Source organism: Columba livia, chromosome 1 (assembly GCF_036013475.1).
Source record: "Columba livia isolate bColLiv1 breed racing homer chromosome 1, bColLiv1.pat.W.v2, whole genome shotgun sequence".
Classification (NCBI taxonomy): domain Eukaryota; kingdom Metazoa; phylum Chordata; class Aves; order Columbiformes; family Columbidae; genus Columba; species Columba livia.
The window spans coordinates 201,114,652-201,140,915 of NC_088602.1; the positions used below are offsets into that span (position 1 = coordinate 201,114,652).

The window sequence follows — 26,264 nt, forward strand, 5'->3', positions numbered from 1 at the left end:
TCCTCCTCTTCACTTTACCCTACGTCAGGGTTCAAAGCACCTATCTCTCTGCTTCTGCCACCGGTGGAAGGTTTATCCCACAGGTTCCCACACAAAAGGTATCAGAAATAACTGGAAACTTCACACACTTCTTTGTTTTCCTGAAGCATGATACCTCTCACTACTACCACGGCACACTGTAAGAAATCTTCACTAATTATTTAAGAGGTGCGTACATAATTTATTTGTTGCCTGCTCCCCTTTTCTTTAATTTAGATGTAGCACTGCAGCAGTTCAGCACAACAACACGTGAGGAAATAATGCACGCTTCAGGATTTGGCACCCTGGGACAAACTTTTCCTTCTCCAAGCCTCCCACCTAGCAGTCAAACACAATTAGCAAAAGCTCATCTCAAATAGCCATAAAGGCTCTTATCAGCAAAGGTGTGCTCATTTGTCTTTCAAAATGCAATTTAGCAGGCTCTGTGGCTTGTTAAGAAGAGCTAATTTGAATATATTTTATTAAATTGCTTTGACCAAGTGAATGCAAGTTTGGGTTGGCTTTTACATCTAAAATCATTTTTAGTACTTTAATCATTTATGCAGTGCTAAAAGCTCTCAAAATTGTCAGTAAAACCCTACCAGTTCTCACAGAATAGAGTCTCATTGCATGACTAAGTGAAATCTGCAAGGTCATAGCACAAGAAATAATTTTTCTCTGAAGTCTATAGTCACGTACTTTTCAGGCAAGAACATATTAAAATTGCTTTCTAAATGCTGAGTATTTATTCTGGTATAATGAACTGCAAGGTTTTAGAGGAGAGAATATGGTGGAGAGAGTCACACTGGTGTCAAACAACACAAAAAGAAGGACAATAGTTGTATGTGGTAAAGATGATAAAATACAGCCAGCTCCTTGGCAGAACATGCCCCTCTCCACTCAGTCTTCAAGGACACCTTTATAAACCGCTCACAAAGAGACATTCCCTTGCTTTCTATAAGACTTGGGAGGGAAAGAAAAACATTTCTGTACCAATTGAGAGAGAATGAAAGATGTGCCTTCATTGCACGGCTCTTGTTACATTGTGGCAGGCATTGGGGCCCCCTCTAACATCAAAATTTTATTTAAATGGCCCTCATGTTTTATTACCCTAAGAAAAAGTTCCTGAGTGTGACAAATTATCTGTGCTTTGGCTCTGTGGACTTGGCACTGTTTACACAGACTACCTAAATAACAAGGGATAATAATTCACACTAAATTGTTCTAAACTACAATAGAACTCCTTTGCCTCTTTGTTAGTTTGTCTGTTTGTTTTGAAACTGGCAGTCGCCCCATTTAAGAAAAAATGGACCCTTTTCAACAGGTAACCTGGCCGAGGGCCCAAGGGTGGGACATGAACATGGCAATCTCAGTTCTAGCACTGAATACTTTCACGAACATTTAACAGATGTTTTATGAGACAAGATCTTCAGAAGTCCAAACCCAGAATTTCAAGTTAACCTAAAATGCTGTATCTTTTCCTATCTTTAAATATGCTTTGGAATAGAAAAACAAAATAACTCAACAATTCCAGTAATACCTTTCTATAGATGGTAAATATATTGATGTTTTTACTATTTCAACACTATTTTCAAGACCACTCAGCTCAGCTAGGCTGATGGTACTCCTCTGTCAACATGGTTTATCATCAGTCTAGACCAGCTAGAGAGTATCATGGTGGTAAAATTACTGCTCAAAGATACTACTGAGCTTGGGACCCCAAATCAACCAAAACTTTGTGGTGGTTCTTCCTCCATAATTTTTGAGAGTGACTGCATCAAAATACCAAGAGTGCTTGTGAAATCTTGAGCTAGGTTTTACAAGCTTATATAACAAATGACTTATTAAATATGTAGGAAAAACAAGCAAACAAAACTCAGAACAGAACAAATGTTAAATAAAAAGTTTGTAAATGATTCTCTTCCTGCCTGGTCCCTGCTTTTGGAGTGGGCCTCGCATGACCAGCTCCCCCTGGTCCTTCCAAAAAGTCTTTTGCTTTCTACCACCCTGGGGCACTAATAGGCCTCGATGACCATGACCTGCCTCCACCTGCACCCTTGTCCACAGGCTCCATTTCAGCCCAGTCCTGGGCTATGGTGTAGGTGAGCCTGTCTCCAGCCCTACTCTCTGGATGAGTTTTGGTCCTATCCTGTAGTTAGCCCATCTCCTAGGTGGACGTCTCAGATGTATGTCAAAGCTTTTCTCTAGTCCTGTCTCTTGGATGGACATTTGACCCATGTTGGAAGCTTGTCTCCAACTTGTTCCTCACCCTGTCTCCTTTTACTCATGACTGGAGGCCCCAGTTGAATCATGGACTTCGTTCATTGCTTGTCATTGCCTGAGACTGCTGACAGACCTATCACCAACTCCTTTAAACCTGCAGTCCCCTCCCTCCCCGACTCAGGCTGGAGCTACACAGAGGAAACTACCTTACCTCAGCATTAACTGCCAGGAACTAGAAAATGGAACTAGAAAAACTGTAGAACACTTTTCACGGATGTTTGCACATTTCTTTGTGAAGCAACTACAAATTTACTACCTGTGGTTGTGAAAGAGCTAATCTGACACCACATTCAGAGCCAGCATTTCTGCAACAGACACCTCATGCACCAGCAACCTCAGATTACTTATTAGCTGTGGCACAGTATGTCACAAATGCAGAGAAGTAGCCCAGGTACAGAGCTGACCTCACACTAAAAGAACATTTAGAGCCATGATTGCTGGGGGGTAAGATGCAGAAATACCCCAACAGGTTCAGGCCAACTTCTGAAGTCCCATCCAACGTGTACACTTTGGGTGCCACTCCACACCAAAGCTGGTTCTGTGCACTGTGTCATTCCCTGCTAAAACCAATAAGAATTGAAAAAAATTATGTTGGTTCTTTGCAAACAGTCAGGGATTAATGTAACTTAGAGATTTCTAAACCTAAGGCTGAGCAAGCACCCAAGTCGCCTTTACAGTCACTGAAAGGAACAGACACTTCCAGTGGTTTATTCATTCCAATACAGAGTATTTCCATCTGCTCCTTATCTAGACAAAAGATACTTACCTTTCTTTTCTTGATTGAAGAAAAAATCTTGCTTAATAAAATGTATCAAAATATTAAATAAAAAAATAGCTAATGGGATAACTTAGAGGGTTTTTCTAATTTATACATCTACTGCAGCTTGGCCCAGGATGTTGGTCAGTCTGAGCTCATTCATTGCTCTCCTTCCTCACTCTTCCCATCCAAAATAAAATCATACAGACTGATTCTCCCACAAATTTAATAGAAAAAAGTCATCTCGTTGAAAAAAAAAAGCACACTGCTTATTGAAGCCTTGAATAATGTTAAAATTTTCAAAACAAATTTTTGATGAAATGATATTGTTTTATCAGCAATATTCAATGTGTTTACAGAATCACAGCTTCAGCTTTAATAACTTTGTTTAGCTAACCAAATATCAAATAACACCCACATATTCACTAATTTTCTTTGTTGGCATTATGAATGCCATGAAGTTATGTGTCATGATCTCATTTATGTGAGAAAAGCAGAGAAGGGGGCTGTTTGACAGCCATGCAAACATACGAAGAGAGTCTGGGAGCAGAAAAAGTCAGAAAACAGAAATAACTACTCCAATCCATGTTAGTCATTATTATTGCTAACCTTTTATTACTGTAGATATTTTCATTTAACTCAAATTTTTAGTAGTCACAAACAACTATATCATCTGCCCAGAGGCAGGAAATTCTATCTTCTTACTACCATATCCTATTTCCAAAGTTATACTAACACTTTCTATTTCTGTGCCAGAGATTTTTTTTTCTCACAAGACATTTATAGTCTTTGAATCACAAGCGATGCATTGTGGAACACACTGAAAAATGCCTCTTCCCAAGAAGCATTCTGTATGTTCAAAGAAATCAGGCTGAGTATTTTAAATATGTCTTACTCTCTGTTACACATAGTGTATAAATAAGATTACAGCTGCTCCCTAGCAACTCACAGATGCCTTCATTCTTGAAATTCATGGCAACAACACAAAGGAAAAAAACACCCCAATAGTTTACTGTAGCTGTTGCTTTTCAGAATCACTCGCCGGATCACTGAGTGCTGTAAAGGTCTGGGATGACAAGTGACAGGGCAGCTGACACGTTGAAAACTCTGATATATCATAGTAGCTGTGTGCACATTAGGAAAAAAATATCAGAACTAGTTCATTGTTAAGTAGAACATTCAGGCTGAATTCTGCAAGAACGCTTATGCCTCAGTTAGCATCACAAAGTATAACAGCGCCAGAGTCAACTGGCTCACTTAGGTGTCTACTCATAGGAAAGCAAATAATCAGGGATGCTTTGTAGGATGGAATAACCAGACACTTTTGACAGTTGATAATTAACAAAGTACTCTAGAGGACTTTAAAATCAAGAAGTAATTTCCGTAATTGTCACATTGTGTTCAATCCATAAAACACGAGTTCAGCTTTGTACTTCTGCTATTGTACAAACATAAAAAACAGATCTAAAAAATCCCCCTTTATTAAATAAAATATATTTTAAGGCATCCAATTTTGTTTCATAGTGATAGCAATACAGTATTAAATAACAAGACTACATCATTTAGTGGTTTCACAGCAGCTTTAGCTCAGGCTCTTAGCTGAGACTGGGTGAGAACCCAAAAATCCCAACTCATGATGAGTACAACATGTACCAGAAGTGAATCCTTTTGTAACAGAAGAACAATAAGAAGAAAGTGTTTCAGATTTCTTCTGCATTTTTGGCATATTTTGAGGTGGGCACTTATGTAATTCTTCAAGCTTACTTATTCATAGGAAATTTTGCCCCGTCTCAGCTGCTCTTAATGCAATTTAACACCCACTGACTCACTCCCCAAAGGTAATTTTAAGTTGCAGGGAACTATCAGAGTCTTTTTTTGTGTGTTTTACTAACCACGGGACTTGGAAACAGATTAACTATAATGTTTGACTTATTTTTGGTTTTGGTGTGTGGTGTTTTCTTTTTTTTTAAGGAAAATCTTTAATTTGCTCTCAGCTTCTATGAGAAACATCTGAACATAAGCAACAATAGGACAGATTTTATTAGTGTTAAAGCCAACGGAAAGTTATAAATGAACCAAGAACAGTGCTTTGTTCAAAGATTATCCACATCATCAAATAGTAATTAAAACTATGGTAATATTAAGCCACCCCTTCCCTTGAGCCTGAGCAAGCTTTGTTAATGCAGCCACCCATTCTTAGAGAGTTCCAGCTGATTTTGTTTGCTGGAAGAAGGAACTCTTCAAAATGCCAGTTTATTGCTAAGGGAGCAGAGGGGGAGAAGCATCTGCAAAAAATAAATGAGGCTCCCTGTGTTTTGACAATCTCTTAATTTCCATTTGGATTACAAAGAGAACTTGCAGATGTGTCTTCAAATTTCCCAGCCTGCATTTTTAAAAGTGATTTAATTTTCCTGACATCTCGACATTGGTTAGCAATGTTTAAACTCAACAGAATTGAGTTTGGAGGATTCTATATTTAATGCCTGCAGATTTGGGATTTGGTTGCACACAGAACGTAGCAGTGTCAGTGGTATATCCCAAATGGGATGTATCTTTCTAAATACTGTATTACAAAAAAGACTGTTACTGTATTTTGGGAATCTCTAACCAGTCTAACCCATCTCATACATTACTTTAATTCTTGTAAATGGTCTCTGACCTCCCAATGAATACCCAAAATGTCCATGTTTCGCTGTACCAACCCCTTCATAATTCCATTCTAAAAGTAACTTTGACCTCACTTCCCTTCGCCACAACCTGCTCAGCCAGCAAACTGGTGTCCTCACTTTAGGGATGAGGGAAAAGGCATAAATGTAAAGAGTGTACAACAGCCAACTTATGCTTGGAAAGGATTCAGGTTTTAAGAGCACTGGCCTCATACATGCCCACTCGACCAATCCCACTTATGATGAACTATTTTATCACAGTATCACAGTATCACAGTATGTTTGGGATTGGAAGGGACCTCAAAAGATCATCTAGTCCGATCCCCCTGCTGGAGCAGGAACACCTAGGTGAGGTCGCACAGGAACATGTCCAGGTGGGTTTTGAATGTCTCCAGAGAAGGAGACTCCACAACCCCCCTGGGCAGCCTGTTCCAGTGCTCTGTCCCCTCACTGAGAAGTTTTTTCTCAAATTTAAGTGGAACCTCTTATGTTCCAGCTTGATCCCATTACTCCTTGTCCTATCATTGTTTGTCACCGAGAAGAGCCTGGCTCCATCCTCATGGCACTCACCCTTTATATATTTATAAACACTGATAAGGTCATCCCTCAGTCTCCTCCAAGATAAAGAGCCCCAGCTCCCTCAGCCTTTCTTCATAAGGGAGGTGCTCCACTCCCTTAATCATCTTGGTTGCCCTATGCTGGACCCTCTCCAGCAGTTCCCTGTCCTTCTGGAACTGAGGGGCCCAGAACTGGACACAATATTCTAGATGGGGTCTCACCAGGGCAGAGTAGAGGGGAAGGAGAACCTCTCTCGATCTACGAACCACCCCCCTTGTAATACACCCTAGGATGCCATTGGCCTTCCTGGCCACAAGGGCACAGTGCTGGCTCATGGTCATCCTGTTGTCCACCAGACCCCCAGGTCCCTTTCCCCTACACTGCTCTCTAATATGTAATTTCCCAACCTATACTGGAACCTGGGGTTGTTCCTGCCCAGATGCAGGACTCTACACTTTCCCTTGTTAAATTTCATTAGGTTATTCCCCGCCCAACTCTCCAGCCTGTCCAGATCCTGCTGGATGGCAGCACAGCCTTCTGGCGTGTCAGCCACTCCTCCCAGCTTAGTGTCATCAGCAAACTTGCTGATAGTACACTCTATTCCCTCGTCCAAATTGTTAATTAATATATTGAATAATATTGGCCCCAGTACTGACCCCTGAGGCACTCCACTAGATACTGGCCTCCAACTAGACTCCGCACCATTGACTACCACGCTCTGGCTTCTCTCCTTAAGCCAGTTTGCAACCCACCTCACTACTCTATTGTCTAGACCACACCTCCTCAACTTAGCTGTGAGGATGCTGTGGGAGACTGTGTCAAAGGCTTTACTGAAGTCAAGGTAGACCACATCCACCGCTCTGCCATCATCCATCCACCTTGTTACAGTCTCATAATTCTCTCTATTACACATTACTGAAGGAGTTGCTTCCTTGCTTTCAGATTTTTATCATTCTTCTCCTTAGAAAAACAATGTACTAAAGTGCACTTTGATGGAAAACTGCAGTTCTAGACCTACCAGCACCACTCATAAAAGTGCCCTGAACTCAGGGAAGTTTCAGCAACCCAATGAGGACACAAAAAGTGCTTCGACAACTTCAAAACACTTGAGGGATTTTTTTAAATTTTAATTTTAAAATGACTCTTCAAAATTTAATTCAATTTGGCTTCTATAGTTAAAAATTCCTCTCTGTTTTATTTGATGCTAAAAAAAGGTGTTTTAGTCTTGTGTTCCATTGAGAATAACAAAAAGAGAAAAAAAGGGGAAAAAAAGGACACAATATTTTTCTGGCTTTTGATAACAGCCACAGTGAACCTTAGTGGGTGGCAAAATTTATTCACTGGATACAAAAGTTTCATTAATTCCCACATTTAAGCACATTATCTCCTTTCTTGAAGCACTGCAGAGTACATCCAGGGCACATGGTGAATAGCTTTACAACTACGCGAGTTATACCTGCAAGTGTTGTGCTATTGGTTATGTTTCCCTTTTTCAGGAGTGAAGAAGGATAAAGACTGCACACCAATATATTAATATATTATAGGTCAGAAGTGTCTTATAATTCAGGGTCAAAACAGTGACAAGCTCATCAGAATTTATAGCAATCAGAACATTCAAATGAAATTCTTCCATAGATAGAGAAATGTAAACCAAACATTTGTGTTGTTATTCTTAAAATCAAACCATTTTTAAAAAAAATAATCAATTCTCACATTTCTTCTTCATATTTTTCTTAATCATAAGGCTCTCCACTACTTCAGCCTTAAGAAGGGCGAATGTAATATATTCTGGAACATGGTCATATATAGCACAGGTCAATCTAGTTTATCAGAGAACAGAATGAGGTACAATACTCTTCCTTTGGCTAAAGCATATTCAAACGGAATCCAATCTGATAAATACAGTATTAAAAAAAATGGTAAAAATAAATGGAATTTCGGTTTTATGGATCATCTTTATTTTTTAATAGATAATTTCAAATTTATATAGAACTTTTGCTAATTCATCTCCATTAACTTGGTGATTTTAGAGAAAGAACTACATAAGTATCATGCCAATCATAGAGAAAAATAGTAATGATGAAAACTTTTACTGTTAACTTGTCTGTCAAACCAGCTTTTGAAGCAGGAATTCCAGACCACCTATGGAAGTAGGGAGAAGTCATACAGATGCAAATTTTATATTAAGTTCAAGCAACGTGTTAAAGCCTCGCTTTGCACAGATCTCTATACAGGTAATGAAGAGAGCAAGGCCAGCTATATATGGCAGCTTCTATAGGTAATGCATTAGTGTCATGACTTTATCTGTAAAATCTCTAGAACATAACACTAATGTAGCAAAAACCTCTAATGAGTCCAACAGAAAATTACCCCCAGGTCACAAATTTTTTTGGCAGCAGGAAGCTTTCCTGAACGTCCCTGCCCCAGGGCAGTTCAAATGCGAGACCAGCATCTCTTTTACAAGTCACTCATCTCAGTTCAATTCTAGATGCTGATCCAAGACCTGAAAAGCTAAAAGGATGGATGGGGAATCCGCTGCCAACCTGAGCGCTTCAGCAGCCTCGCACCATCTGTGCATGAGGCACAGAGACCTCGCACTGAGCAGTGGATAAAATGTGCTCATGCAGAACCTCGGCTGGGTGTTCAGCAAGAAAGAGCTAATTACTATACAATAGCATTCCAGAGATAAAATAAATAAATAAAAAATTCTAACAGTTGCTGGTGTACACCTTCTGTGAATGGAACTCATTGCCACGTATCAAATATCTGCATGCAGCTTTCACTTTGGAGGAAAAAACGGTATTTCTATCTCAGTATGAATATCATTTAAAGGCCAAGTCAGTGTATATGGGTTCACTCTACAGCTCCTGGGACTGTAATAACAGCATGCCTTATGAGCATCATGCCTGGGTTGTTTCCGCAGTGATGTATCAAAAAGAAAACAGATTCAGAGACTAGATTTCCTTGGAATTGCCTCTCTTCTGCTGCTTCGTTCAATTATGCCACTGCTTGAAAAGGTTACACTGTACAACATGGCATTTTTTTGCCGTAGCAGTCATAGTGAAGCTCCAGTATGTTTGTCACGTCAAAGCTCTTAACAGAGACCCACATTTATAATATAGTGTTTATATGAAAAAGAATTCCGTTCAATCAGTTTGGGGTAGACGGGCTCGTGCGTTGCTCTAAGGGACGTCCTCCACTCAGGTCTCCCTCTCTGGGTACTGCAGGGATCCCTCCCTCCTCTTTCCTCTCCCTAGAGGAGTTTTGGGAGCTGGAAATCAGAAGTATACTTGTTGTAGTTTATTAGATTACAAGAGCTGTCAATTAGCTTAGTCATAGGCCTTTGCTGTGAAAGGTCTATGTAAAAACAAAAGTTGAGCTTACTTCAATCAAAACAGGTCTGTGTATTTACTCAGTTTTGTAGTTCAGTAGGTTATTCACCTATTTTTCCCACCTGCTAACTATTCATATGTATAGAATGTGACTTGGAACTCTGTGTGCATTTTTTGTCAACAAAATGCCTACTTATAAATGAAGCTAGTGAGATCAGATACATCCTCAACATTTATTTTGCTATACGGGTTTTCAAATTCTATTAAGCTGCTGTCTATTCCTTCTTACCTTTTGAAAGTCTGTAAAAAGCTCTGTTAAAAACTGCTTATCATTCACACCACAGCAGCTTCACAATGCCTGACAGCACAGAGAGTTCATGAGTAAGGCAAACTTACATTAACCTTTTTAAGTTTAACTGACAATTATATGACTGTTTGGTTTTATTTATACACGATACTTATAAGAGAAAATAGCATATACTAAGCTGTGTCTTAGTTGAGAGATATTTTAAAAAGCACATTGGACATCTTGTACCTCCTTAACACAAATTTTTCTTTGTATCCCGTCTACCTGCTTTTAAGTCTCAGGTTGTATTTACAACACCGTCTTATAAACAATCCATTTGTTCTTCCAGAGGAAAAAAAGGTCTGTTAAATCATATAAAGGACCCAAAAATACCCTGTTCAGCTGGGAATCTACAGCAGGCATAATGTCAAGTTATAGCCTCTGTTTCTTCTGTAAAAATGTTTGTTTGTTTGTTTGTTTGTTTCAAAGTCCTTTTTACCTTCTTGAATTGTAAATTAACTGTTGTTAGGCATGATTCTTAGCAAATGTAAATCAGTGTAATCCACTGAAGTCAGTGGAGCTGTGTCAGTTTTCAACCAGCTGAGTATCTTTGCATTTCTAATCCTGACTTCCTGCCTTGTTGAACCAACCTTTGCATTACTGTAAGGAGGATATTACACTGGTATTAAATCCAAGTTGGAGTTCTCCCTGATCTTGCCTAAACTCCTAATAATGGTCAAAAAAGCAGTATTTAAAAATGTGCTTTAAAACTATTTTTGGAAGACCATTTTAAGACCATTCCCAGATAGTATAATTAAGACTTGAAGGACACAAGGAGGAATTACACTTTCAATATAATCAGTCTTAATGATAACAGAACTCACATTTAGATGTTTCTAGTATTGATGTTGATTCATATCACCAAAGTATTAATTTACCACAACTAATTCAGAGAAAGAGTGATCTGGAGTTAAAGCTCTAAATGGGAAAAATGAAAATCTGAGTTCAATTCTTGGTTGGATCAGGATTCTCTCCGCATGGCAAATATCAATTAGTGAGTAAAGGCACATCTATAAATTAAAGATCATGGTTCTTCTGTGCATCATAATAAACCTCAGCTCTTTCCCGCCTCTCCGTCTCTTACACATACATGTTTTGTCTGTTCCTTCTACTCTAGATATATTGGTTTGCTTCATTATGGGTATGGAGAAGTGTAGCCTCAATGTAGAGCTCTTAATTTAATGGCTTCCGAGTTTTCTTTCACAATTTTGCTTCCTGTGAGCATTATATTGCTGTTCTCATTGTTACTAAGAGAAAAGGTGTATGAAATGTCCATTGGCATAAACAGATTCATATTTTCAGAAACGTAGTCACTACTGAAGTAATTCACTATATCAAATAAAAAATATTTTCTCATTTTTAACTATACATGGAGTACTCATGAGTATATCATAGTGTATCCCCACTACTCAGATATTTTCAAAAGTTGTGATTAATGAAAGTCGCAATGGTTTACAACGGCTCTACCGCACGTGCAAAAGCAAGACAAAGAGTTGCTAGTTACCAGGACAAGACTGTGCTTCCAAGTCACTCTAAGAAATTTGTCAATGAACAAAGAAAAGCCAATTCTTTGAGGAGATTCCTCTCTCTAAACATGATTCCATTAAATTGAGCGTATGTTGAATGTAAACACTGGATATCTATGTCAACGCTGCAGAATAAATCAGATTTTTATGTAGGTTCTGATCACAAAATGTCTGCTATCCACCTAACAAGTCCCTCACTTGAGTTCAATCATGTTTTAGGTTTGAATGTCTTTATTCCTTTGGAAGTACATATTATACTCTATTTTACATTCTCTCCAGTCAAAAGCTCTCCCAGCTTAAAATCAAAATAATCCTCTCTCTCTGCTCTGCGCTGGTGAGGCTGCATTTGGAGAAATGCATCCTGTTCTGGGCTTCCCACTTTAAGAAGAACAAGGAACTACTGGAGGGAGTGCAGCAGAGAGCTACAAAGATGATGAGGGGTCTGGAGCATCTTCCTAATGAAAAGAGACTGACAGAGCTTGGTCTGTTCAGCCTGGAGAAGAGAAGGCTGAGAGGGGAATCTCATCAATGTTTATAAATATCTCAAGGGTGGGTGTCAAGAGGATGGGACCAGACTCTTTTAAGTGGTGCCCAACGTTAGGATGAGGGGTGATGGACACAGACTGAAGCACAGGAGGTTCCATCTGAAAATGAGGAGAAACTTCTTTACTTAGAGGGTTCCAGAGCACTGGAACAGGCTGCCCAGAGAGGCTATGGAGTCTCCTTCTCTGGAGACATTCAGACCCACCTGGACACAATCCTGTACAACCTACTCTAGGTGAACCTTCTTTAGCAGGTGGGTTGGACTAGATGATCTCCAGAAGCCCCTTCCAACCTTAACCATTCTGTGATTCTGTGAGTGTTCAGGCAGTGTTCCTACACCTTTCTGTGTTGGCCAGAAGAAAATATTTCTGAGTTCTCTAGAAGAGAACATCGTGTAATAAAATTTCTTGCAGCACAAAGACCCACAGTCATCCAATACACATACAAGCACGTATAGCACTGATGGACCCTGAGATATCTTCAATGAGTTATGAAAACACAGCAAACTTACATGACACAGCAGCTAACTGAAAAGCCCTGTTTTTTGAAGAATTAATTCACTCCAGCTGAGAACGCAGCAATTGTGCTACTTCGAGAGCTGTCTTGATCACTTAAGGAAACTTCACCCAAGACTCAACTGTGTGAAGCAGACACGGAATGTAACTCCAGCCGAACCAGTGGGACTGAGTCCAGGGAGATGCTGACCAGACTGTGAAATGTTTATAATCTGTTCCATGTCCTTGCTATGAGCTTTAACCTCAGCACTTGGCCAAATCAAAATTGATTTTCCCTAGAAAAAGGAAAGACATTTCTCCTACCAAAAATCTGTCTGACCAAAACGCAGCTTTCCAACCCTACACACTCTGCTACCACAGCTGTTCACAGAAAGTCATGTCTGCTATTATTTTATAATAGGAGCAGTCTGCTCTTTTTTTCTCCCCCTTTAATTAATCATTCTATTTTAGGGAGAGGAGGGATAGATAAAACAAAGAAATTTATTTCTTCGTTGAAGTTTTCTAACAACATGATGACTATAGTCTTGGTCCAAACAATTCTGGAGTTGGAAGAAGCAATGAGTCAGAAACAAAGCTGAAAATTCAATCTGACCGTTAAGTGTTTTTAAAGCTTGAGCAAGGCATGCAAGAACGCTGTTTTTAGTGTCTCGTAGTATCCATTTTTCCAAGATTGTGGTTCATTTCAGAAGAGAACTAATTAAATGTTATTAGGCAGTGCAGAAAATAAATAAATAAGTAAATAAAAAGTCTTTCAAAAATGGAAAAGTGACAATAGCCTGTGAACAAGAGGAAAGAGGGAGAGAGGGAGAGACTGGCTCACCTCACAGGGCTTTGCATTCTCCCTTGCAGAGAAAAGAGCTAATTAAAACCCTGTGGCTAGTGAAAGACATCATACAATTTAGGTCAAACAAAGGGCTTTGATACAGAAGAATATTTTACATGGAAACATCCCCATTTCATGCTTTTAATCTTAGGATTACAAGCACATGTTGACCACTTGCTGGATACTCTCTGAGATACCTCATTATTTGCTTGAAGTATGCTATAAATTTTGGCTTTCAGAAAGAAACTTACCTACAGTATTCAGAGACTAATTTTTTCTTTTCAGCATGAATGTCACTGTGCTATACTTGAAGTATAGCTGGTAACACCACATATTATTATGCTCGCCCAGCAATTCTCAGTATAAGACCGTTTTAGCAGCTTGTAAGTGTGCTGAATATTAACTACCTAAACTAACATTTTCCTCAGGGAAAAAAGTGACAACGTCAATCTCTTGGCTTTTCATTATGGATTTTACTATGTGGTCTCTGCATGGAAATGCCAGGCAAAACAGTTGAGACAAAAACTCATTTTTTTCTTGTTAGAAATCCTCTCTAACTCATTTCCCTTTGAAATACCCCATGGTCCCTGCATAGATTAAAAACTCAACACATGTATTCAAAGATACACTTTTTACTCTTTGGTGTTTAATTAATTTTAGTCTGAAAAGCACCTGCAGGTCACTGCAGAGATTTTATCAGCTAAATCCCTGAGATCCTACATGCTGGTGTTTTCCAACTCAAAAAGCATCCCTCCTAGAGAACATCACATCTCCTCAGAAGCTAAAGCTCAGACTTGCTGTGGTCTCTCAGGTGATCTCTACACCCTTGTGGTCTAAGCAGTTGAAGAAAAAGAAAGCGAGAACTGAATGAAGAATAAAGAGTAAGAGATTGGGATATGGAAGTAGGAGATGCCAGCTTGGAAAATGGCAGGCAAAGAATAAGGAGAAGAGAGTGTGGAAGAGGAGAAGAAATAGAAAAAACATACTGGAGAAAACCACAGGTCTGGGACTAAGAACTAGTGAGGAGGGAAAGGTTAGAAGAGGGAAGAAAAATACTCGTGGAAGAGATGCAACAGGAGTATTTGGGCAGGCTGGCCACACACACCTGGACAGAATGTTCAGGAAACAAACACTAGGGCAAAATGAAGAGTCCAGGGAAAGGTGCTGAACTGGAAAAAACTGAAGAGAGATATCCTAAAATAGGGCTAATAAACCAGTGTAAGGGAGAAAGGCAGACTGGCCAGACAGCAAATGCAGAGGCTGAGACAGAAACATAGAATATGTCCAGGATAGATGAAAGACCATGCAGTACAGCATGGCCATACAGCAGGGATGGAATGGAAAGTCCAATGGTGGATCAGAGGTATGATGCTGAAGGAGGAGATGGTAGGGAAAAAAGAGACATGGCAAGTGCAGAAGAAAACAGATTACACCAAAATCCAGTGAACAAGAAGGGCCTTCCCTCCTTTTAGCTGAAACTCCTCACCAAAACCTGGAGAGACTTGATTCACAAGCCTCGTTGCTCTCTGTTAGCAGATACATGTGAAATCCATCTACAAAAATTCTCATCAGTTTTCCATGCTGGGTAAACCTCACAGTTCCTCAGAAAGCTCAAGTGATACACATTTCTGTGATGTCGAGATCCTGTGCTGGAAACCCATGTGTGTGTCAATCTGATGTTTTGTGTTAGGATCTCGTGATTCTGTCTTCAGTTCGTTTGGGGTTTCCAAGATTAAAAAGTGCATCTAAAGCATCTACCTTAAGTTGTGTTGCCATATGAAGCACTCAAATACTAGGAAAGGCCAGAAGTAAATCTCTGTAATCTTCTTTTGTGTTCCTCATGTACATGAGGTGACACAGCCCTTCCTTCTATAGGACAGTGATGTCATCTAAACTGAAGCTTCCACAAGGTAAACGTGGACATCTGAGCTAGTCATCTAGCCTTGCCTCATAGTCAGTAAAGGGAAAATGTCCTTCTGGGACAGGATTCACGTGAGACATGTGGATGTTTGGGTAAAAAGTCATTAAGATCAAAGGAATACATTAATACAGTTTAAATCTGAGAAACTTCACACCTGATTTTTTCAACGTGTTTCTTTATGGCTTTGAAACACAGTTACATTTCATGGATCATTTGGGGACGTTATGACTTCCGAAAACCAAATCTTATGGCTTCGTGTTCAGTTCCACATCACCAAGGGCTTTTGTTGGCTGACAGAATAACCTTCCTGACATACCAGCAACATTTCCCTTCATTATAAAGTCCTACATCAACCCAGATATCCATCGGTTCACAGAAGGAGCCATGGGACTTGTGCAGGGATAGAAAGAGGGAAATATATGATCCTGTGGATGCATACTGGATCATGCTATATACAGACGAAGTCATACAGGCAGCATAATCCTGAAATTTTCTGAACTTTTCCTTCATTTTGCTGCAAGTGCAGTCGTGTTTCTACCTTCTGTGAATAGAATATAGTACAAAAGTTTCATCTCAATGCCAGAAGAATTGTAAGTTCTTCCCTAAAACACACTTTGGGTTAAATTGGAACAGCTGAATAAAAGTAGTTTTCATTCTCATCTACTTTTCTTCTAACCCAAAGCTGCCTCATTTCAGGAAATATGCGTCAGAAAAATAGTCTCCCTTGTCAATAGAGAGCAGAATTTTCCATTGCCATGAATGGTTGCTTCCTGGATACTGTATTTGACAAACATTAAAAGCACTTGCTTCAGGTGGAAGTGTTGCAACAATGGTAAGGCTTATGTCTGATACTGCAAAGCTGATTAAATATTAGCAGTGAGCAAGTGCTGCAGCATTAAGAGACTGAATTGATGGATGTCTGGGTTGTTCATTTCTCTCTCAGCAATCACTGCAGAGTTTAATTCTCTTTAATTCACTATGTTGGGATGAAATAATCATAATGTCACTTCAATTTCTAGTTACTGCAGTCTAAAGTGTGTTTTCTTACTTACACGAGCAAGCTCGTCCACTCCACTCGCAGTTCGTGCTAACGTTACAAGATCTTCTTGCATCTTATCTACCCATGATTTTATCCTACAAAAACCAAAAAGATAAGAGAGACATCCAATCAGATCACTGTCAAATGGAACTTACACACAATTATATAGCACAGAAAAAGGGCTTAAAGTCAGAATACACTGATAAAATTGAAAACAAAATCAACAAGACCTGTCTTTGTTAAAAATATTAAGCTTAGAATGGGTCAAAATACTCAGGCTACACCCTGATGTTGTTCCCTTTCACTGACTCAAATCTAAGTCACTTGCTTTTTTCTTTCTTTTATTTCTCATCAGCTGAAGTTTCCCTGGTGCTCTCCAGGACAGACACTGTCTTCACCATCAAATATATCACTGCCTCTTGTTGACAGGTACCAAGGTCTTTTCCAAATGTGATAGAGCCTAACTTATATATATATTTATTTATATTATTATTATTATTATTATTATTATTATTATTATTATTATTATTATTATTATTATTATTAATAATAATATTATTATTATTATTTTTCAGAAGACCCTCTACCCAGCCTTAATGACCTGATTCTTCTCATACATTTTTCTGAGGTGGCCACTGCGAGTTCGCGGCTGAAGAAAACATGCAGGCCGACCCAATGTGAGTGATAAAGCATGATTCAACTTTATTGCCCGAGATAGCGTGCACTTATACCAAATACCATAATTATGCATACTTGTCTCTATCTAATAGGCTAAGCACTAAAAGGTTACATTTACTTACTCCACCTACTTGGGTTTAGCTAGCTATGCGCATCCTGCATTCTTCTGACTCTTATCTCTTCAAGGATATCCTGACCCTGCCTTAGTTAGTACTTTTCCGTTCCCCCCTTTCCCACAGCCTAATAGACAAGCTAAGGCCTACTTATGTCAACTAAAATGGGCTCTGCTCGTACAGTTGCTTGGTGGACTCATGTCCATGCTCCTTGAGCCAATCCCTGACAGGCCACCACACCAACCCAGCTGTAAACCAAGGATTCGATTGTAGCTATCACAAGCTATAGTAAAGATCAGCACAAAAAGCTCGTACACTGTCTGCCAGAACAACCTGCCTGGCCTGCAGCTCACTCCCACCAAGGTCTTTCCTGAGACACTTGAGGCCATACTCCCAGCAGATAGCATAAGGGAAAAACCACAGCTGGGAGCAGGCTGACAAACCAGAATAAACCTTCTGCCCTGCAGCCCCTCTCTGGACACATGGAGAAAGCAGCAGTGGGACCAGCAGCAGCAGCCATAGGTGGTATGAGTGATTTTGGCAAAACACGGCTGCTCCTGGCTGATGTTCTTCACTGGGGAACATGCAGTGATTTATTGCTGTGCATGCTCAGCTCCCTGTGCCCAGTGAACCTGACTCTTTGGAAAAGCTTTGAATCCAATACAGTGTTTACATTTCTATGCCATGTCACATTTTGCAGCAGGAAAGGAGCCATGGTACCAGTTTATTCTAGTGAGGTCCATGTTCATTCCCGTAACCAAAGAAGGTTGTACTGCTTGCCTAGGCAGAAAGTTTAATCTACAACTTGTCTGTCAGAGCATCCCTGTCATTATCACATCTCCCTCTTCTGAATCATGGAACAGATACATACATCTATACTAATCTCATACCCAATGGATGACTGCTTAGATTATTCATAAAAGTGGGAAAGACAGGAAAAATAGACAGACTCCATTTTTGCTGCAATATGGAAAATTTGGAAGACTAAGAAAGAATATGGGGAACTGGTTTTACTCCTTTCTATGATCTTTGTGTGTTAAACCACAGTCAACAACCTAAAAGAGCAAAATCCCTATTATGGAGTTGTGACTTCACTACTTTTATGAAAGGATTCTTCTCCATGCTTTAGAAGAAAGCAATTAGTTATACAATCGCAGAAGATTTAGGGCTATGACATCTTAACATGAAGGACGTTCTGGTAGCCCAAAATAACATGTGTACAAATAGGAATAGGAACGATCTGGACAGAAAGGTACTGAGTTCTACCAAAGTGCCATATTTAAGACAAAACACTCTTCTTAATCCACATTGGGCAGCTCCCTGGTCAATATCCTGTCTGCCATGAATCCTATTTGAATACACTTATCCACAAATGGAATATTCTGACATAGTAAACAAGTACTTCTTGTCTTGACAGGAGGAGTTCTACTCTATAAAATACTCAATGGGTTCTCCATGAGGAAAAAGCAAGTACAGAAAATTATGAAAATTGTTAAAAAAAAAATAAATGTGTAACATGGAATGTAAGAAGTGCTTACTGTGACAAAACCATTGATTCCAAATTGATGGGAATTAGAACAGTTGTTAAGATTTCAGTCATCCTATAGCTGATTAGTAATAAACTGCTAATAAATTGGATAGAGCAAACTTCCTCATTTTAGTGGGAAACTGTAGGGTTTGAGCAAGTGTCTTCAATAGAAGTCTTACTGATACATAATTTCCAGAGGTAATCTCTCCATATTGTTGCATGCAAAGAGGATTTACCTCAAAACAGGCCTACTTCTTAACTCGATATATCCCCTGCTCTTTTTATAAATCCTAAGAAAGTCATGGGGTGGCAGTAGAACGACTAAAAAGACTGGAAACTCTATGAGTTTTTCCTCCAGTGCCCCACCAGAACTCTCTGCTGCAGAAATTAACATCTCCCTAAATGTTCACAACACACAGAGTGCTACAGGACAGACCTCCAGACGGACACACTATTTTAACAGGTGTCCAAAGGCTCCTTTTATCCACTGGAACTGAGCAGCCCTTTTTCTAGATTTTTCTTGACCCTGCTTAGCCTTTGTGTGATTTGACTAATATTTAGGCTATTTTTGCCATTCTGTGGTGATTCGAGTCACTTTTCTGCCCATCTCCAAGCCAAATAACAAGTAGAGTCCTTCAAGTTAGTGTCCATGTTTTTCCATGGATGTTCAACAGAGATTAATAAGTGCAACAGGTCAACAGAGTCATGGTCTGTATTTGTTTTCTACTTTTGCACCGTATCACCAAGAGTACTCTTACTGCCTTATTTCTTTGCTCATTCACATCCTACATCTCCAACTTGGCCACACAGAAGCGATATATGTGGGGATTTAGGGACCAATTACATTTTCATTGACTATTAAAACTGATTCCGTTGTTGTTTTAATGCTCCCAAACCTTCCCTTCTATACTTTGCTTTCCAAAATCTGATGCAAAATAAATTAACTTCCTGGTTTAAATCCCCATAAAACCCTTACATTATATAAATATTTAGCTTTATAGAGAAATCAGTTAAAAATCACCTCTACAGTGTATTATGTTTACCGTGGCTTTAAGCCCATCATGTGTATCTATGAGAACAGTCGCAACTCAGAAGCACAAGTATGAACAACAAAAAAACTGCAATCATCTGCTATTTCTGAATGGTTTCTATTTTTCTGTGTGAAAGAATGAGGTATATGAAAGGTAAAAAAAATTGAAACCCATTACCCAAAATTGTTTTCAAAAGCATAAAATCAATAATTGAACACACTGAGATTTTTTTTCTGATCCATTTCAGTTATAAACATTCTAGAAGTTATTTCTAAGAGGAGTCGATAAAAAAAAACAGAGAGGATTGATTTTTAAATTGACTTTTTCCATTTCCCACTGCTTTGTATTTTTACTGGATATATTTGCCTCTGTCCTAAAGAGGAAACTGTAATGGAGAGAACATATATTAGTTAGTTAAACTTGAAATTTTGGCAGAAGTTATCCTTAAAGACGTGAATTGCTTATAACTACTATTAATCGTAAATGAGTATTTTCCTCTTAACTTGCAAAAATATTATTGTTTTTTTAATAAATACGCATATATTGTCTAGAATTCCTGCCTCCACACAATTAGCCCACACCTGCCTTTTGAAATTTGTCACCCAGGCTGATTTTGGTGGTTGTTTTTGTTTTTTTGTTTTGTTTTTATTTTCAATTGAGCTACACTTCTGCTCCAGTCAATGGCAAGAGGCACCTCCAGAGCTGATCCTTTCTATTATCAGCAGGCTGAGGTGAACTACTCATCTCCTACATTGTCTTTAGCACAGCCCAGGACAACTGTGATTCCTGGTCTATGTTCTCCAGCCTAGCTAAGCTACATACTTGTCTTTTAGACAGATTAGGGTAGACAATATCAGTCCACCTTCATTCTAACCTAATTGCAATTTCCCTCCCCAGCTGTAATTTCAATGTAAATATGTAAATAATAATGTCCAGTACTGACTGCATATTTACCTTAAAAAATAATTTTCTTGCATATTCATCTTAGCTTATTATACATTTTGTAGTGGAAACTGCCCTTTTCTTACTTGTCTATACAACAGCTAGTAGAGCAGGATCCAACATCCTAAAAAGTTATAGCTTCAGAAAGGATTTTGTAGAGGAGTAGCGAAAGTATAAATGATAAAATGGCATTTCACAACTCTGAGGATGTTTGGTATAATTAGTCTTGCCTTCCCACAAGAATTTAAATGACATCGTTAGTATTATTGATAAGGTCTAACATCATTATTTCTGCTTAGCAGTTCTCCCATCTTGCCAACAGACAAAAGTGCACATTTGAGGTATTCCATGTCCCTCATAGAGTGTTTTTCAGAAAGGGGCACAATCCTATAACTTTCATGGAAAAATTTGGCAGAATTTTTAAATAACCTTTTTTTTTTTTTTTTCTACTTAAGGAATCATATTATCTTGTTGTATTTTGGTTTTAAATGTGTGTCTTTAAAAAAATGTAACAAGAGCCTTTAGGCATTGAAATGCTTGTCTGGTGCTCCTGTAGTGCAATATCTGTCTGACAGCTGCTCATGGTCAGAGTTTATTTAACAATTGAAAAGCTGTCACAGCAAACGTGAGCTCCCATGACTTAAAGAAGCAACAATTTTTCTGCAAAGGGCACCAACAGAGAGCCTGTACAAAAGGTTAGTTTGTTCCTATCGTTATTAGTTTGGCACGAAAATTGCAATGGATGTTCCACTGAAAGGTGATTACATTTTGCAGTACAATTGATTTTAAGTCCCTTCTCCCACACACAGGTTTTCCCCACACGAAGCAATGAGAAAAGGAGTGTGCACATGCACTTCCACAGCAACTTCTACATGATTTGAATGGTGAAGGGGACTGTCTGATTAAAGACAGACAGACACAGGCCATTTACTGGGGAACTGGAAGGTACAACCCTGCTGCTGTCCCCGGGCTGTGACCAGATTGACGACGAACAGTCGGAACACTACAGAGCCATCCATCTACATTACTCTATTAGGCAATGCAGCATAACAACTCTTTAGACAGCAGAGAAAGCTTATATATAAAACGAAACAAAAAAACCCACCTTTTTTCCTCTTCTTTATTTTCCTTTATTTTTTTTAAGTAGGGCAATTATATTTCCTGAAGTGAGAGGATTTTCAAAGGTACACCCTTAGTCATGTTCCAACTTAATATAGCAGGTGCCAGACTAAGAAATCTTTCTTCTAAATTCATTTAAACCTATTTTGGTGTTAAACCTGTATATCAAACTGCACTTTCAGAACAGAGCACTTCTCAACTACAAGGCTAAAAGAAACCAAGAGATCTAGATGTAGAACAGCTTGGCTATAGACTTTTTCCTGCTGAAACTGATGCACATTTTTCTGCTAACTTCAAGGAAAGCAGATTCATGTAATTATATGCCATAGAGGAGGAGAGGAGAGGAGAGGAGAGGAGAGGAGAGGAGAGGAGAGGAGAGGAGAGGAGAGGAGAGGAGAGGAGAGGAGAGGAGAGGAGAGGAGAGGAGAGGAGAGGAGAGGAGAGGAGAGGAGAGGAGAGGAGAGGAGAGGAGAGGAGAGGAGAGGAGAGGAGAGGAGAGGAGAGGAGAGGAGAGGAGAGGAGAGGAGAGGAGAGGAGAGGAGAGGAGAGGAGAGTTGGAAGTAGCAAGAGGAAGAAGTGTTTTCAAAATAGGTCAATATTTCTAATATGTAACACATTGCTCCTAATTCAGTAGAAAAGTAGTATTTGAAAAATTAGGGTAGATGAGATCAGACTCAGAAAAAGTGAGAAAGCAAGCCTTGCTACATTTTTCCAAGCTAACCCTACTCTATTTTCTTGCTCAGAAAAACGTTCACTTTCGACTCAGATGTTTTTCAGAACATTTGCTGTCAGTGAAGTAGGGGGGAAAGGCCACAAAATTATGATAAAAGCAGGATTCTGGACCATTCTTTTTGCCTCTTAGGCAACACTAAAGGGCAAACTGAAACAGTTATTGTAATTTATAGAAGGTGCATGAAAGAAGAACATATGTTACAATGGAATTACTAAACTTCTACACAGAAATTACCCGTGTTGCTGCATTTATACCTCCTACTGCAAAACTACTGAGTTTTAATACACTATATATTTTGATGACCTATTAAGCTGACAGTACTCGTATTTCAGGTATGTGGGTGGGTGGATGCATAGATATATAGAGAACTAGACTTTGGAAGGAGTAATAAAGGCAGGTTTTGTGAAATACTGAACAAATTGTCATAGTGTGCTAAAATCTCACTGATTCTAAATCAGACAATTAAAAGGGTATGATATGGAGAGATTGATGCAAAGTTCACTAAAATTCCATGGTTATTAGACTAAACTCTTGAATTTCCACTGCACTGCCAGAAAATTAATAAAATTAATAAAAGAGAGTTATATAATTTAGATGTGATATAAAAACCAAGACAAAGTAGTCAGTAATAAGCATTTTCAAATTTTCCAGATCTCACTATAGGGTAGGTACCGGTCTGATTAGAGGCCACAGAGTGGAGGAGATATAAGTTCATAATCAAGAGACATGCTCACTTCATTCTACAACTTCTATGGCTATGAACCCCTCAGGGTGCTGCACAGCCCTCTAATACTCTTCTTTCTATTGTCTGGAAATTGGCTGATGGACTATGTGAAGGTATGACGGCCAGTATGGTAGAAATACTATACATAGCAAATAACAATTTGCAAGGAAGTTAAGGATTTGGTAATTTAAGTGAAAAGGGGCACAGAATCATAAAATCATTTCAATTGGAAGACACCCTCAAGATCATCAAATCCAGCCATAATCTAAACTAACTCTAGCACTAAATCATGTCCCTAAGAACCTTGTCTAAATGCCTTTTCAACCCCTCCAGGGATGGTGACTCCACCACTTCCCTGGGCAGCCTGTTCCAATGCCTGACAACCCTTTCTGTGAGGAATTCTTCCTAATATCCAATCTAAACTACAAGTGTTAGGAAATCCCACTTAATTTCAGTGTGATATTGATACAGGCATGTGTATGCACTGCCAGCTCTCTGTTGAAAAAAAAATACCCTGCAATTTTGTAGAAATGTCTGAAAGAACTTTTGTGTAATAAAAGCAAAACACAGGTTAATTCATGGTGTTTAGCTACCACACTAAGTGAGGAAAATACAAAAGATATGCTGTCTCTGTTCATGCAAATGGATGCACAAAATGAATTATCTGCTCCATAGGAAAAGATATTTCCTCTGTTGGCAAGAAGAAAAAATAGTACTTTTTTTTTCTGCCCTATTTGACTGTCTTATCTGCCCAAACATGGCAAGCTGCTGCCCATGTAGTCTGCAAGGATTTTCCAGACATAATACAGTCCTAACAGCTAAGACCAGAGGGTCCCTCTTGCTCTTTCCTGTTTTCAAAATGTAAAAATCCTCATTTGGAATAGTTATTTTCCATTTGTCACATTGAGACATTTGGGGATAAGACAAAACTTCTGTGTCATATCTGTCATTGCGTAGGAAGCGTCAATGTGGATAGAAAACTCTTCAGGATAAGCTTGATTTTTAGTAGCAGACATTTTAATTTTTAGACTTGGGGTTTTTATGCTCTTATGTCACAAGTTTAAGCCTTCCAGTCACAGAAGATATTATACACCCATTCTCTATATAAATACAGCTGTTCTCTGTCATAGTCTTCACAGGACAAGCACGCAGTAGCACTTGCTAATGACTGATTTACTAACTGCTCTTGCAAGGAATCCCTCGGCGTCACAGATAAATGGGGCACTAGAAACCCAGTCATGAAGCCCTGATAGAGACAGAAGGAAAAGGAATGGGCCAGCAGTTCAGGAGATTTAAGTTCCACCACTGACTTCCAGGACAAAGTCAGTGGCAAGTCAATGGCTCACAGCATGTGAAGGGCACATCCGTCACACCTCAGTGAGTGCTTATATCCAAACAAATGGTTAAATGGTTTGCTTCTTAACATTGAGCTCCAGTCGCAGGTTCCAGAATGGAAACAGTCAAGGCAGATGGCCCCATGGGCTGCTCAGTGTTTGCTCCAGTGCTCAGAAAAGCAGAAACCCCTCGCTGTCTTCACCCAGAACTTCAAGGTCCAACTGACTACTTCACCCTGCCATCGCTTGTGTAGCCCTGGAACACAGCTTGAATGGCTGCTTTGGTCCAGCGTCCAACAAAACCCTGCCTAAATATCTCATCAGAAGGCTTTGAGGATGGATCTGGAAATGCAGATGGACCTGCTACTCACTCCCATCTAAATACCCTCTCCTCATGTTTCGGTTCAGTTCTTTATCTGGAACTGCACTTTCCACTTTAATAAGTGTGTGGTAGATTCTCCAAAGCATCCAAATGTTAAACAGGAGTGACCAAGTAATTCATCAAAAATTGTGTTGACTTTCAAAAGCCAGGAACAGGCATGGTCATGTTATTTTATAAGCTTGTTCAGTATAAACCAAGTGGCTGACAGGTGTTTAGTCACACATGTTCATAATTACAGATTTTGCTTTACAAATGTTTCCCTTCACTTTGCTAAAATTGTTCTTTTGGAGTCTAAAGCTTCCTAGCAAATAACATGAAAACTACCCTCTTATGGAGATGACTGTTGCACAAAATATCATTTAATAATTTAAGCTTAATCATTAATGTAAGCCTGACAAATAGAGTTAACTGCAAAATTCCTATAAGCTGTAAAAAGGAACGTCTTAAAAATTATTGTTTTAATTCTCAAAGATTAGAGTACTAAAACAGCTCAGCAGAAAGGACATCACAATTTTTCAGCTCAAATGACTGTCAGTAGTCCTCAGATGTATTTCATTATCAGATGTACAACTAATATCATTTATTGCTTAGCACTGAAAAACAATCACTCAAAATCTAGTTTCCTTTCCTGTAGCAGAGGAATATAAATTCAAAATGAAGAATGCTTAATTTGTTTTTGATCTGTATTAGATGAAATAGAATCATTTTGTTCTAAATTGCAATGGTTTAACATACGGCCTAGCATATAGATCTTGTGAAGGAGCAGCCACTAGAGAGGCCTGCATGTATTTTCCCCCACTAGAGTTCCCCTAGAATATTGCCTAAAATGCCTGTTATCCTCTCTTTGCTTCAGTTCTGATGACTAGTATTTAAAGAGTGTCAAATACATTCTGGAGTAAGTTCATCAGTACAAACACGTATATTCCACTAAAATCATATATTCAGTTTGGTAAAAAGGAGACCACATCACTACAGGTATTCCAGTACTGTAGCAACAGAACCTGGATTAGAAGCTGATCACTATGCAAAGGAATACGTAAATGCTATTATTTTTTGATGTTTTTATATTATACAGTAAGTCTGCTAATGGTATAATGCCTTTGGAGAATAAAAAAGCATGTCTTAAAAAAATGATTGAAAAATCAATCTCAGTGCAATGGAACTTTACAAAATGCTTAACTGCACAATTTTGCTAAGGCATTTCAGGCAAAAAAATGATTTTATCAGTTGTGTTTAACATATCGCACTCATACTTTAAGCATAATTTATACTGAAATTACTTTTTCACAGAACTAATAAGCATGACATTTTAGCCTCAGGAAAAAAAAAAAAAAGCACAAGGAAATTAAAACA

General features: G+C 38.9%; 1 protein-coding gene across 12 annotated transcripts in view; it reads right to left on the bottom strand.

Moving 5' to 3' along the window:
* CACNA2D1 (calcium voltage-gated channel auxiliary subunit alpha2delta 1) overlaps window positions 1-26,264 on the bottom strand; it is a 394,769-nt gene that overhangs the window by 323,520 nt on the left and 44,985 nt on the right. For all 12 annotated transcript variants that reach the window (XM_065049199.1, XM_065049200.1, XM_065049198.1 and 9 more), the window contains exon 2: window positions 16,341-16,422. In XM_065049199.1, coding sequence (XP_064905271.1) covers window positions 16,341-16,422 — 82 coding nt within the window. The remainder of the gene's footprint in view (window positions 1-16,340; window positions 16,423-26,264) is intronic.